The following is a 14,809-nucleotide window of genomic DNA, read 5'->3' as shown; positions in this document are numbered from 1 at the left end:
GAATTGAAAATGTAAAAACTCAACTTCTCAGTCATATGAAAAATGAATCTTTTAATGGTAATGGAACGAGAAGAGAGGGAACTGGTGCAAGCAATATGAGAGCAAGGAAATCAAATTTTAAAGGCCTTTTAGGCCATTCATTAATAGGGAGTATCTTATAGAACTGCATTTGGGTTCTGACATATGCTCATTTGATATACAGTGTTCATGAATGCACTCACAGTCCAAATACATGGCCAAAAACCCCCTAAAGTGACAAAAAATAATGCTCTGCTTCTTTGAATGTTGTCTTTTGTCTTCCTTGAAGCTGAAATGTGTCTTTTCTGCACTAAACAGAACTGGAAAAAAACAAACAAAAAATGAAACAGGTCCACTAATCTGCTATTGGTTGGCCAAACAGATAACCCCGCCCACAAACTCACACCACCGGTTGAGTTAATGTTGCTGTGTTAGGATGCAGAGCAATGTTTTGAAAGCACCGCAGTGAAAGGAATAAACTTACAGATGGCTTACTTACAGCGTGTCTTTATATTAAGCTGGGGTAGTACAAAAAAGTATATATTTTATCTTTAAATCCCCTGGTTTTAAACACTCGCCATATGGGATCAACAGAGCACTGAGAACCGCCTCCTTCACATCAGGCAGCCATATTTGTTGGCACTGAGTTTTTGCTTCACTACCCACCCAAAACAAGTTATCTGTCACAGTGAGGGCTCCTCAGTGAGATCACTTCAGTCTATCAGACCAAAGTGGGTAATGCTAGTCTGAAACATTGTCCAAACCACTGAATGTACTGTACTCCTGGTGATACATGTTTGTTGTAAATACTTGATCGATACATACGTCCATATGAATGGAAGAAAATAAGGTGTGTTACCTTGGGAGAGGGCCCACTGATTGAGCTTCACATGGTACATAACGGACCGCAGCTTCCAGTGCTGAACCAATGGGTAACCAGTAACCTCACTGTAGTTTACCATACCTAAAACATACAGAGGATGAAAAACAGTCATATTTGAAGAAAAACAAAGCAAACCAAAGAAGTAGCAAGTAACAGAATTAAGCATTAAATATTTAAGTAGAAAGACTGAAATTGTATTTTCAATGCCTGGAAGAGAGCAACTGTAAACTTTATATTACTTTACTTTTTCTGTACTTTTAAAAGTGTGTTAGCATATACAGTCAAAAGTTTCACACAAATTCTTTGGTTTTTCAGCATTTTTGTGCATTTGAACCTTTTCCAACAATGACTGTATGATTTTGAGATCCATCTTTTTGCACTGAAAACAACTTAGAGACTCATATGCAACTATTACAGAAGATTCAAAAGCTCACTGATGCTTCAGAATGAAAAACAATACATTAAGAGCCAACGGTGTAAACTTTTAACAGAATGAGGATGTGTACATTTTTCTTATTTTGCCTAAATATCTATTCTTTTTTTTTCAGTACTGCTCTTCAGAAGCTACAGAAGATACTATGTTCCCCAGAAGACCAAATAAGTTAAATTTACCCTTATCTTCAAATTTAAAAAAATTTCACCCCTCGGCTCTTAATGCATCATTTTTCCTTCTGAAGCACCAGTGAGCGTTTGAACCTTCTGTAATAGTTGCATATGAGTCCCTCAGTTGTCCTCAGTGTGAAAAGATGGATCTCAAAATCATACCGTCATTGTTGGAAAGGGTTAAATTACACAAAAAAAAACAAACAAAACAAAACAAAAAAAAAAAAACAGCTGTGGATCATTCAGGTACCAACACAGTATTAAGAATCATTTTAAGGGCATTTTTCTAAATTCAACTGTTATTTTCTCTAGTAGAATATATGTAAATGTCTTTTATGTGTAATATCTCATTCAGGTCAGCACTAAATAAAAAAATAGCATGCATTTTGTATGATCTCTTTTATTTTGGCAAAATAATTAACATTTTGCAGCTTCTGCAAGGTGTACGTAAACTTTTTATTTCAACTGTAGAAAATCTGATAGCTAACAAACATGAACTAAAAGCCACCAATCTTGAATTATGATTACTCTGGGTCTTTAAAAATAAATGTAAGTTTATGAAACGGGTTCTGCTTTGTGCTGCGTTGACAGTTGATGCAGAGTAAATGTGACTGTGAATCCCTTAATACACTGACAATCCCAGTATGAAATGATTTTTGGAATAGTGTTTGCTAATCCTAACCTTGCTCAATTGGGTACATTCTCTGCTCTTCATGAGCGCATGACTGCATCGCTGCAGAATGCACCCTGATCTGCTGTTGCTCGAAAATCACAGTATTTGGATTACACAGAATGAAATGAGGCACGAAAAACAAACAGCTTTTTCTGTCAATTCCAAAATGAGTCCTGAAAATGAAAGCACTGACTTGAAACTAAAATAATAATACAGGATTTCCAAAACATTTCGACACACTGAGAATAAATCACACTTGCTAATATTGGTGGGTTATCTTAAAGTACGAAAATGAAATTTATGTCAGAAGATAACAGAGTTTCATAGAACAATTTTTCCATAGAGGATTACCGTAGTATTATTAATGGAAGACACAGAGTAGCTCAGCAGATTTGTGTGAATGGAATCCACTGCAGCATTTTTCATTTATCATTCCAACTCTCTTTAACATATGAGCTATCGCTTTTTTACCCGTGGTTACCCCGTGAGCTAAAATCTCACATATCGCCATATGTTGAGCGGGCGGTGTAATCAATCATCTCGTCTCCTACAGCAACTGTCAGCCGTGCCATGCCATCTAGGGAATACACAGCCATGTTTCAATTTAACCCCACCTTAATATATAGCACATCTGGCTGATCTCACAAATTAAAAACATTTCCGGTCTGCAACATGCTGGCTGGGCATTATAGCATACTGCTTCCTAAACTTGATCTGACACGTCTTTAAAACTAAACCCATTCTGTTCTGTCTGTAAAAATTTAATTCCTCTTGACATTATCATGGATTTGCTTCACCGAATCATTTTAGACCAGCACTAACATACCATTGATGGATTTGCAGAAATAATGAATTCATAATATCTGTAAGCTGTTGATAGGAGGAATCCCATTATAAACAGAGCACAGGTGTTAGAGACAAAAGCACTACATCATCAGCTCGAAGCCTTTTGTCTTAATGAGTGGGACATTCTCAGACTCTTAATGAGAAAGTCAGACTCTGAGTGTGTTTACAAGTACATGCTCACACGCTCAATAACCTGACAATGCGTAAGGTCATGTAAACATCTTAAACTGTTCTTTTATCAAAGTCTTACATTTAAAGCAAACCCGATTGGCACACATTTTCGCCTTTTTTATGAGTCAGGCATGGTTTAAAAAAGTGAAATGTTAAAGAATTAATTCACTCCAGAATTAAAATTTCCTGATCATTTAATTAAACCTATGTCATTTAAGATGTTCAGTCTGAAGATTTTCTTCAGTCAAACAGAAATTAAAGTTTTTTAGGATTTTTGTCTATTTAGTGGACTTCAGTGGGGATCAGCGGGTTGAAGGTCTCTACACACAATCCCAGCCAATGAATAATAGTGAAACTTTTTAGTGATAGCTGTTCATGAGTCCCTTGTTTGTCCTGAACTGTTAAGTTCTTCAGAAAAATCCTTCATCCCCCACAAATTATTTGGTTATTCAAACCCTTTCCAACAATGATTGTATGATTTTAAGATACTGAGGACAACTGTGGGACTCATATGCAACTATTACAGAAGGTTCAAATGCTTACTGATGCTTCAGAAGGAAACACAATGCATTAAACTGGGGGGTGAAAATTTTTGAACAGAATGAAGATGTGTACATTTTTCGTTTTGCCAAAATATTATATTTTTGTCATTTAGTACTGCCCTTCAGAAGCTACGGATGATAGTTACATGTTTTCCAGAAGACAAGATAAAATTAAAGTTAAATTTACCCTGATCTTCAAATTTCAAAAGTTTTCACCCCCTCACTCTTAATGTATTGTTTTCCTTCTGAAGCATCACTGATTATATGTAAACGTCTTTTATGTGAAATATCTTACTTAGGTCAGTACTAAATCAAAAATATCATGCATTTTGTATGATCTCTATTATTTTGATAAAATAATTAACATTTTGTTGTTAAGGTGTATGTAAACTTTTGATTTCAACTGTAGGTTAAAGTACTGACCCAGTGTTTACAAAGCAAATGTGCAAAGAAAGTCAATGACATTTATAAAAAAAGTTTTTCGCCCTACCCTACCTTTTTGAACTAAAGTACACAGACGAAGAACTAACCACGTGTGACCTTTCCAACTTCATTACACAATCCGTGAAGTCATAGACATGCATCGCAGAGCTAGTGCAAGATGACCATTTGCCATTTAAAAGTATATATATATATATATATATATATATATATTTTTTTTTTTTTTTTTTAGAAAATGGCCATTTGTTTTGCTAGATAAGACCTTTATTCCTCAGCTGGATAGAGTTCTTTGAAGATGCATCGAAACTGCATTTTGGACTTTCAACCCGTTGATCCCCATTGAAGTCCACTATATGGAGAAAAATCCTGGAATGTTTACCTCAAAAACAAGCAAAAATGCATTAAATTGATCAAATGTGATAATGTTATTAACACTGTATAACAATGATTTGAGTTTTCAAGCTTCCTTTTTTCATAATTATTAGCATTTTATACATGTAAACACATTTATTGACTCACTAACACAGTTGAACAAAGAGCCCAACTCGTTTGAAGCATAACTCCTCCAAATCCATGCGCTCCCGCGCTCTCTGGGGCAGACGGCTTTCTGACACGGAGCACAAATGTGATGAATAAGCTTCTAAATGCGCTGCTCTTGCACTATCCTCACCTTGTGCAGTTCCCACTTAAAACCATCTAAAAGAGAAGCCGCGCTTGCCCCTGTAGAGTGCAGCAGTGTCAGTGCGGTGCACATCAGAGTTGGATAAATAATAACAAGCGTCGAGCGCACAGCCCCTTTTTCTTTTTACTCTACTAAAACCCTCGGCTTCAGAGGGCCATGTCTCCTTTTTACCCCATGGGCGCCTTGCTCTCATTGTCTGACAGAATGATTAATATGACTGAACTTCACATCACAAACACAAGTTCAGAGGCTGCAGTCATCTTTGCCATTCTGCCGCGTGCCTTTGGGTGGTGGCATCATTAGTGGGGAATGATCATGCATGCAGGCAGACAATCAAGGCCCACGCTACCATTTGAATATGAAAGTGAACACAAAAAACGATGCCTTAAATAAACACACACCCACATCTATTTACAAGCTGAACAAATGTACACACACATATGCACACTGTCAGATATAAATCAAAGTGATAAGACAAGAGAAAATCTTAATATCAAATTGCTTGCTCTCTACGCCCTGAACAGTGGGGCGACAGCCCATAACTCATGAAGGTGTGGGCAAATCTGCCTGTTTAAAATCTCTTTGCTTGGAGATTCACAGTGACAACCACTGGTAGCAGACATCGTATGGCTCATGAAACTCTATTAACAGCTGCACTCTGAGTTCACTCTTGGATGAGTGAAGGAACGGATGACTACAGCGGAAAAGATCAGAACATTGGGACATACCTCAAATCGCAACAGGCTTATCTAATAGAGGGCTAATGGTAAAGCTGTGAAGTTGACTCAAACTCAGCACACTGATAAGAGTATAATGTAAAAAAGGCCTTTAAAATCTTATGTGGTAACATTAAAAGGATAGCTAACCCCAAGATAAAAATTTTCACCTTAATAATTACTCACCCTCATGTCATTCTAAACCCGTAAGACCTCTGTTCATCTTCAGAATTTTTAAAGAAATCTACAAGCTTTTTGACCCTGCATAGACAGCAAAGCAACCACCATGTTCAATTAGGGCCCAGAAAGGTAGTAAGGACATCGTTAAAATAGTCCATGTGACATCAGTGGTTCAACCTTAATGTTATGAAGCTACAAGAATACTTTTTTGTGCAGTAAGCAAAAAACAACTTTATTCAACAATTTCTTCTCTTCCGTGCCGGTCTTCTACACACATTCACAAGACGTCACATGAACTATTTAATCGATGTCCTTTCTCTCTGGGCCTTGAATGTGGTTACGTTGCTGTCTATTAAAGGGTCAGAAACCTCTTGGATTCCATCAAAAATATCTTAATTTAAGTTCCAAAGATGAAAGAAGGCCTAATGGGTTTGGAATGACATGAGGGTGAGTAATTAATGATAGAATTTTCATTTTTGGGTGAACTTTCTCTTAAAAATTAAATGGTGTTAAGTGAAAGGAATGATAACAATTTATAATTTATTTTAAGGATCTATTCTCACTATTAACTAATACCCTATTAACTAAAACACAGTGCACTAAACTATTACAGTTCCATGAATACATTTTAATTAAGCAAATTACTGTTTTACTATATATATATACTATACTATACTATATATATATATATATATATATACACATAATGGTACACTGTGACCCCATGGTGCTTCAGATTATATCACTTTAAAGGGACAGTTCACCCAAAAATGAAAATTCTTTCATTAATTACATACCCTCATGTCGTTCCACACTTGTAAGAACTTCATTCATCTTTGGAATGAAGATATTTTGGAAGATATTTTTGATGAAATCCGAGTGCTTTCTGACCAGAGATGGCAAAAGTACATACACCACTCAAGCAGAAATACAGATATTCATGTTTGAAAATACTCTGGTAAAAGTAGAAGTACTGACTACACTTTTTTACTCAAGTTAAAGTAAAGAAGTATGGGCTCAGACATGTACTTAAGTAAAAAGTACCCATTACTACTACCTGCATTGCCATCACATTTAAAAAAAGGTTTAAAATCTCAGGCTGAGGCCGTGCAAAATAATTAAAGGTTCTCTCTTGAACTGCACCTTCAGTTCCACTTTGCTTTCCAGTCTTTTCATTTTCCATGATATCTCTCTACATCTCACTTTGCGTGTGCATTTACGTTTTTCACTGATTTTCTTGTACCTGTCACTTTTCCCATCAGGCATCCACTGTTATAAGAACTATCTCCACCTTGTTGCAAAACAACCACCTCACTGTATTCTGTTTGCAATAACATTCTTTTAGTTCAATTTAAAGTATTACATTATGAACGTGTTGTTGTTTTATCTTAAAAATGATTTAAATACTATAGATTCAACAAAACTATATTTTCTAAATTGCCTAAATGTCAAAGTTAATACAATGATAAATGCATCATGACAATATCTTTACAGAAAAATCCTAATACTGAACATGTTATTATGTTAAGTAGTATCCGTGTGTGGTTTTTTTTTTTGGTGGAATGATTATAATCTGTTTTAATTTACAACCATGGCTTTACTATCAATTTTTTTAAATGATGCTTTTACGCCTGGCGTTTCGTGCATTGGTGTGCACACTCACATTGGCGCCCTTTGTTTAATCACGAGGCGTTAAACGTCTGCGATAATCGCGTGCGATATTTGTCCAAGTGTGCACCTTGTTTGCAAGCAGAGGAATGCACACACATGCAAAAGTTTTATTGGTTTCAAACCACATGAGGGTGAGTAATTCATGACAGAATTTTCATTTTTGGCTGAACTATCCATTTAAGAAATGACTGTTAAATTGTGGCAACAATTTACTCTGCATGTACATGTTTAATGTACATTTAGCCTTCTGTGAACGTCTTATGGGTTTAGAACGACAATGAAACGACATTTTTGTGTGAACTATTTTCAGCAACTGTTTAAGCTGCAATTTTCTGTAAATTTAGCCTAAAAGCAGTTAATTGCTCATTTGTCTCTGCACGTCATGCTGGTATAGGAGAATATATCTTCACATCAAACTCGTATACTTCACCTTTAACATCTTCTTTGTGTAAACGAATGTAAGAATTAAAAATCCTATTCATCATCAGCTAAAGCAACTCATTAAACCAGTCATCTGAGAAGCTGACAGAACTTCTTTTAGAACTTTCTTTCAAATGAAAAAGACACCAGGATATCACATTTTCAGCAGTACAAGCAAACGTGAAGTGAAATGACAGTGTGCCGGCTGCGTTCTTGTGTGCTGTCAATGACGCCGAGAAGTGTAAATATGTGCAAACACAATGTTTCTGGTTATTAAAGCTCCTTAGTGACATTTAAGAGACATATTTTGTCTGGCTGACATTTACCGCCCTTCAAATTAGCATACGTGAAGGACGCATACATCTAAGTGCATTCTGTAATTGAGTCAAAAAGTCATGCAAACACATTAACACAGTAAACAATTTGGCCAACAGGACACTATCCGTCAAGAGGATCTATCTGTTCCAAATATAGACGCTCGAGGAGGAACGGACACTTCTTAAAAGATCAAGGTGACACACTTTCCCTCTCAGCCATACTGAGGGACGTCTCTATCAGAATCTCCAGACATCAGAGCAGATAGCTACCTCTGTGCTTTACTGGTCACTGGGCCATATGCTGCCATTTTAATTGAGAGGGACTTTGGGAGAGGGACTATGTGCTCCAGAATGAATCACTGCCACTCAGACTGATGTCAGTGATCAACAAGGGTTCTCCAAACCAGCAAGACCACAGGGAGAACGGATGTTGACACCACCACTGCTGTCTGTATCCTTAACTAGACACGAACCTATGCACGCAGATCCCCGTAGATGCCAAAATTGGGGTTGTTTGCATCGGCCACAGGCATCTGAAGGGCCACCCGTGAAGGATCCAGGGCCCATGCTGTGGCACCCACTGTATTAATTATCACATCTAATGTTGTCGGCTAATTAATTGACGTTTACAGCAGGAAATGGCTCCAGCAATTCTATGCAATTAATCAGTGTCAAAGAATAAATTAAACCCCAAATGTGATTACCATTGAGGACTGCGCCCAAAATTGAATTTTAATGGGGTTTCTTTTTCCCCCTTTCTCTCTGTGTATGCCACATCAAGTTCTGTTTTCATCTGAATTTACTCCAAACCATATGTATGAGTGGATATAGTAAAACACACATATGAAATATTTATACAATGTCTGTATATGCTTAACTCCATTCACAAAAATGGCAAAAAGATTATTAATTAGGAAATGCAATTAGCAGCAGAAAGGTTTAAGTTCCTACATTCTGTAGAATGTTCACGCACAACTGGATTCCAGTTTGCATAATTATAGAATAATTATCAGTGATGTTCGCGAACTGCTCGACTCGGTTTGTAACACAAGCCGGTGTAATATGAGGGACAAAAATGTCACATTGCCTTAGCAACTGTGCTGGGGCCATGTAAGGTAAAGAACATGTCAAAAGATTGTGAAGAATGCTTTTTCAATTGCAGGCAAAGCTGTTTTTACCCTTCGATTCATTTCAAATTGAACTGAACAATTAGAGGAGGGTATAATTTTCTTGGCATTCGACAAGAGCGGCGTTACGGCAGACAGAAATTCCACATTTGTATATTAATAAGTGACAGATGCAGCAGACTAAATAAACAGCAAAACTCGCACAACACGCTGTCGGCGGAAAGCATGAACAATAAATAAACAGAGATGAAAAGGAAATGTGATGTATTCTGACATCACATATATCAATTAAACATGAACTTCACAAATCATCCATAGGCGTGAGACATCTACTCGAAAACAGAGAAACAAACATCCAAAATGCAGGACTACTAGGCCTTTTGAAAAAGCAATTTGTCTTCCCCAATACAAAACTATTGTGAAAATATATCTAAAAAGTTGCATGTTATTTTTTTGAGATGTTGAAAGGACTAGAGAGAAAGTTACTTCTAATTCTGTAGTGTATTATGTCTTTGCAATACTCAAAATGCATTAACACAACCTATTTTAAGTCCTATATTTCTAACAAACAAATGGAAAGACTCATTAAAGCTGTACAAAATGGACTTATGAGTGTTCTGGGCCTCTCAATATTTTAGAAATGTTTGATGTACTACAAAAACAACAATACTGTTAAGAAAAATATGGTAGAGATTAAGTACTGAAACACTCTATGTTTACTTGGAAGGAACTACCGGGAAACTAACAACAACTTCATAATAAAGACACAAAGATGACATTCGCATTTATAAAACAAAACACAAGACTATTGAGCGGCTAAGCTAATGTTTAAAAAAGACTGCTTTGCCGATGCCACACGCTGGCTTGGGAACTGACTGGAAATGATCCCCTGAAGGTGTGACCTCCTCTTCCAATTCCAATTACTGACAGGTCTAATAAAGTATAGATAGCATGTGAAGTTTCCTAATGCGAAGAAAACATCCTAAAGGAGAACCTGTCATAACAAGAATAAACATGAACCGTGTTCTGTATTCTGAGGCTACAATAAACAAATACTCAAGCGGCCTTGAAAGTCATTAGAGTTTACGTTTATTTATTTTTTACTGGGAGGTATTTTGTACTGTAGTTTACTGAAGAATGCACAGACTGTATTGCAATTAAGCAAATGAATCAACTCCTGGGTCAACATGCTAATTTGTCTGAAGTAAGCTTGCATCTCATTTACAGGAGATGCAAGTCTAAATCATTATTCATTAAAGATCTGCTTTCTGCTTAAAATACAGATGGTCTGGTCACAGACTACTTTAGGGAATTTTTTTCCCTCTGCCTTGGCTTTTATGGGCTCTTACATACAAGTGTGACATTCAGAATTGAACTGTTCATGCCTATTAAAATCACAGTTCAATACCTGGATTTGACTATTGTAGCACAAGGCATGCAGAACTTCAGTTAAAATCTTAATGCAAGGATTTGGTTTTTCAGCATTTTAGTGTATTTGAACCCTTCCCAACAATGACTGTAACGACTCATGCAACTATTACAGAAGCTTCAAATGCTCACTGATGTTCCAGAAGGAAAAACGATGCATTAAGAGCTGGAGATGCCTACATTTTTCTCATTTTGCCTAAATGCCATATTTGTTTTAAATGTAGTACTGTCCTACAGAAGCTACAGAAGATACTTACATGTTTCCAAGAGGACAAAATAAGTTCAATATTACCCTTATCTTTAAATTCCAAAAGTAAACAGCTGTGGTCATTTAATAAATTCAACAATTATTTTCTCTTGTGGCCTATATGTACACGTCTTGTATGTGCAATATCTTATTCAGGTCAGTGCTAAACAAAAAATAGCTTGCATTTTGTATGATCCCTCTTATTTTGCTAAAATATTTAACATTTTGCAGATTCTGCAAGGTATATGTAAACTTTTGACCTCAACTGTAGACAAAATATTCCATTGATCTGTTTTATTTCTAACTTTGAAAAATAAGAGAAATTCCAATTTAAATTCCAACTCATGAATTGAAAGGAAGCCCATTTTTCAACTCTGAATTGTGCACAATCTTGTAACATACTACAGAAATACTAGAGATGAGAGATAACAGATTAAAAATAACTAGTAGACAACGTAATAAATCATAGAAGACGCAGACAAAGTTTTAAAATTCACAGCAAGGTCACCTATCAACTAACAACACCTGCTAGACAGTAAAACTGTCCACAACAGAACTCAAGCAGAAATAATACACTGCCAAGCACTAAAAGCACAGCAGATACTCATCGGTTCCACTTCTTCCAGTGTAGCGACTAGGAAACCTCACAAACTAAAACTGCAAGGTGGTATCTGCACACATGAGCGATGATGAAAGAAGATCCAAACATGAAACAGGAAATCTCCAGCTCATCGATCCTGCCAGGCCATTCTTTGGGATTACTGGAACTCCCACTGCAGAGCATCCACAAAGGCCCAACTTGATTGGATCCATCCGATTAAATCTGGACCTTGTCACTTGTGTGCCGTCTTCAAGAGCTGCGTTCGGGAGATCGCCCAAGCACAGCTAATTCTTAAGAAGCTGTGAGAAATCCATGTGTCAGCCATTTCACTCAACTCTCTTTGCAGCCCCCTTTGTGTTTGATGATCAATGGCATCTATTCATCGTCTGCTCGCCACCCGGTACCTGCCCAGCAGGCTGTAGCACCTGTGGTGTTTTTGCATCATGTAATGTGTGTTTTGAAGTAATTTCTTTTAGCGTTTTCATTCCGACTGCCATGAAACCGCGCTGGCGTGCGCATGCCTTTGAGAAAAACCCCGGGCGAATTGTATGTCACAAAGACAAGTGTTGCTTAACCCGAACACCCCCACCCTCAAAGAATCTCCATCTGTGGCCTTGAATGCGAGTCACCATGTGCATCAGGAGGCAGAGATGATTTCCCTCCTTTCTTTCTTCCAGAAGGAAATCTGCTTAGTGCCAATGTGCTCTCTACCTGCATTCCAATTAAATCAAGATGTATTTGCCTTTCAAAGCTTCTCGGCCTTCTTCCTTTCCCTTTGGAATAATTGATGGAGTCCTCTGGTCCTATGATGAATGACTTCCAACCCAGAGATGAATAGAAAGATGAATGCGTTGCCCTGAGAGGGTTGGGAGGAACGGCTCCAGGAGTGCTGACATAGTGACAAATACACTGACCGTCGCACAGACTTGCCCAAATCAGCAAGGGAGGGTGGCAGAGGCCTGACAACTTCAACAACCGCTCAGGTCTGTGCCACTTGCCAGTACCGTACCCAATTACCTGAGCTAGTAACTAATTTAACCTCAGGTGAGTTTCAGAACTGACGCCTCCAGACAGTCGAGGGAAAAACACAGCGATGATGTATTAAGGGCATGGGCGTGAAACAAAAGCTTTTCTTAAAACAAGAGTTTAAACATTTTTTACCTCACTTCTTAAATGCTGCCGCAAAGAATTTTGCAACAAAGTTACAACAAGCAAAAAGAAACACTTCATGATTTAAAAGGAAAATAAAATCAAAACAAGGAAACTTAAAGTCCTTCAGTTCCCCACATATCACATCGACTGTGGACTACTGGGTATATATGAAGAGTTTGGTTCCAAAACACGATTAACGACATTTTTTAAAAAAATAGTTCCTGCCAAAATCAGTATTGTATCTGGTCGGTATTGAAAAGTTCATTTTTAATTTTACACAAAATGTGACATCCGCCATGTTATTCTGTAATTTTTTTCCCTATTTTTCCAAACTGCAACAAACGCCAGTCTCCCTTCTCTGCAAAATGCGATACATCCGCTCAGCCAATCACAGCTTACCATTCCACACATTGTAAACAGTAAAGGCGGCTCTTCGAATACACCCAGCATCCTAGTTTTCCTCATCTACTGTGTACTTTGTGATCAACAAACACACAAAACACTGCGTGCGACTATGAAAAAAATACTTAGGAACACCAGTGCGACTGACCCGATCAGCATATTTGTGTTTCCGTTGAGAAGAGCTTTAAAGGTTTCTATGTGTTTTAGCAATGTTAAGTAATGTATCACAGACATATCTGACGAATCCCTTCATAAACAAAGTGTAGAGAGATTGTAAATAAGAGATTCATTGTGCAGTGCTTCGTTGATTTTAATTGAACTTTGTGAGATCGCAATGAACTAAGATGAGTGACAGCTTTTAATGATTTTTAAGGGAGTTTGTAAATTAGATACTGATTAATACAACAGTTAAATAAACAAGAAGTTATTGCCTGATTTTGCTCTATTTCCACTTTAAAAATAGTTTGAAACAAGTCACAAATGAGCCGTAGCGCATCTCCATTTAAACACAGCGGTGTTTTGTTTACAAATGAACATGCATTTTTTAAACAAATCTAGTGAGTCAGTGATTCAATTTCCCATTCATAAAGACTTGATTTATTCCTGAATGAATCAGCCATTCGAACAAATCAAATGAACGATATGATTCAGTAATTAAATCAGTGACTTGCCACCACCTACTGGCAGTTTTAGTTTCATTTTAAAGTATCTTTTCAGTTATTTAAATCATTTAATATTTCTGTATTCAGAATTGTATATTTAAAACATTAATCTCAACATGACTGAACACTTATGAATTTGATTGCAAATTGTTCAGTTTATTTAAAAAAAAATCATTTTAATTTAACACCATTGTGTTAGGTTTCCCATTTAAACAGTTGCATTTTGGTTCAACTCAATATTTTCATTCTGAAAGAACATGTTTCAATTAAGTAGGCCAAAAATAACAGTTGATGCTTGTTCAATTTACTTAAGTAAATTAAGTTAATCCAACAAACTATTTTACTTAATTCGAGAGTACATAAATTATTTTACTTGTGTAACTAGGAAGTGGATTTCCCCTTCCCATCATGCTTTGCACGGGGCTGGATAAGGAGACTGTTATTTTATGCATTTTGTTATTAAGATGATAAAACTAGGAGATTTGTTAATGTTTAATGCTCTTTTATATTTGTATTTAAAGCAGTTTCTGGTATGTTCGTGTTTTTGGGGGTTACCATTGTGGTGAAGTGTGGAGCATGTGCATAGGTTAAGGATCTGCTAACATGAGTTAAATTTGTTTTAATAATAAAATAAACAACTACTTTGTGCATGCCATGGATGTAGCAAAGCCATCTTATGGCCAGTGCCTAGCAAGTTGGTTAAATGTTTTAGTTTGAGTTCAACCAGCATAAAATAACCACTTCATAAATGTATCAACTTCATTTAAATTATATTTGATCAAATTGAGTTGGCCCAACTCAATTACATTTCATTGCATGAATTTGTTTTTAATGAGCTAGGGTTACACATATTTATTGGATGGAAAACCTTTCCCTTCAATTAAACTGAGTTCATCCATTTTTTTTTTTTTAAGTGTATTTGAGAAAAAAAAAAAATCTAATTGACCGCAGTTTGTATCAGCCAATCAGAAACATTTATTTGCCGATGTTCAACACAACTGTATAATGTGGGATAATTTACTCAAAA

At 36.6% G+C, this 14,809-nt stretch overlaps 1 protein-coding gene across 4 annotated transcripts in view; it reads right to left on the bottom strand.

Moving 5' to 3' along the window:
- Positions 1-14,809, bottom strand: part of astn1 (astrotactin 1) — a 276,262-nt gene that overhangs the window by 98,218 nt on the left and 163,235 nt on the right. For all 4 annotated transcript variants that reach the window (XM_051137636.1, XM_051137646.1, XM_051137653.1 and 1 more), the window contains one exon: positions 878-982. In XM_051137636.1, the coding sequence (XP_050993593.1) occupies positions 878-982 (105 nt within the window). The remainder of the gene's footprint in view (positions 1-877; positions 983-14,809) is intronic.

The sequence above is a fragment of the Labeo rohita genome, chromosome 2 (genome assembly GCF_022985175.1).
Source record: "Labeo rohita strain BAU-BD-2019 chromosome 2, IGBB_LRoh.1.0, whole genome shotgun sequence".
In the NCBI taxonomy this organism is placed as follows: Eukaryota; Metazoa; Chordata; class Actinopteri; order Cypriniformes; family Cyprinidae; genus Labeo; species Labeo rohita.
Note: the sequence above shows the minus strand (reverse complement) of the source record. Positions and strands in the feature narration are given on the sequence as shown.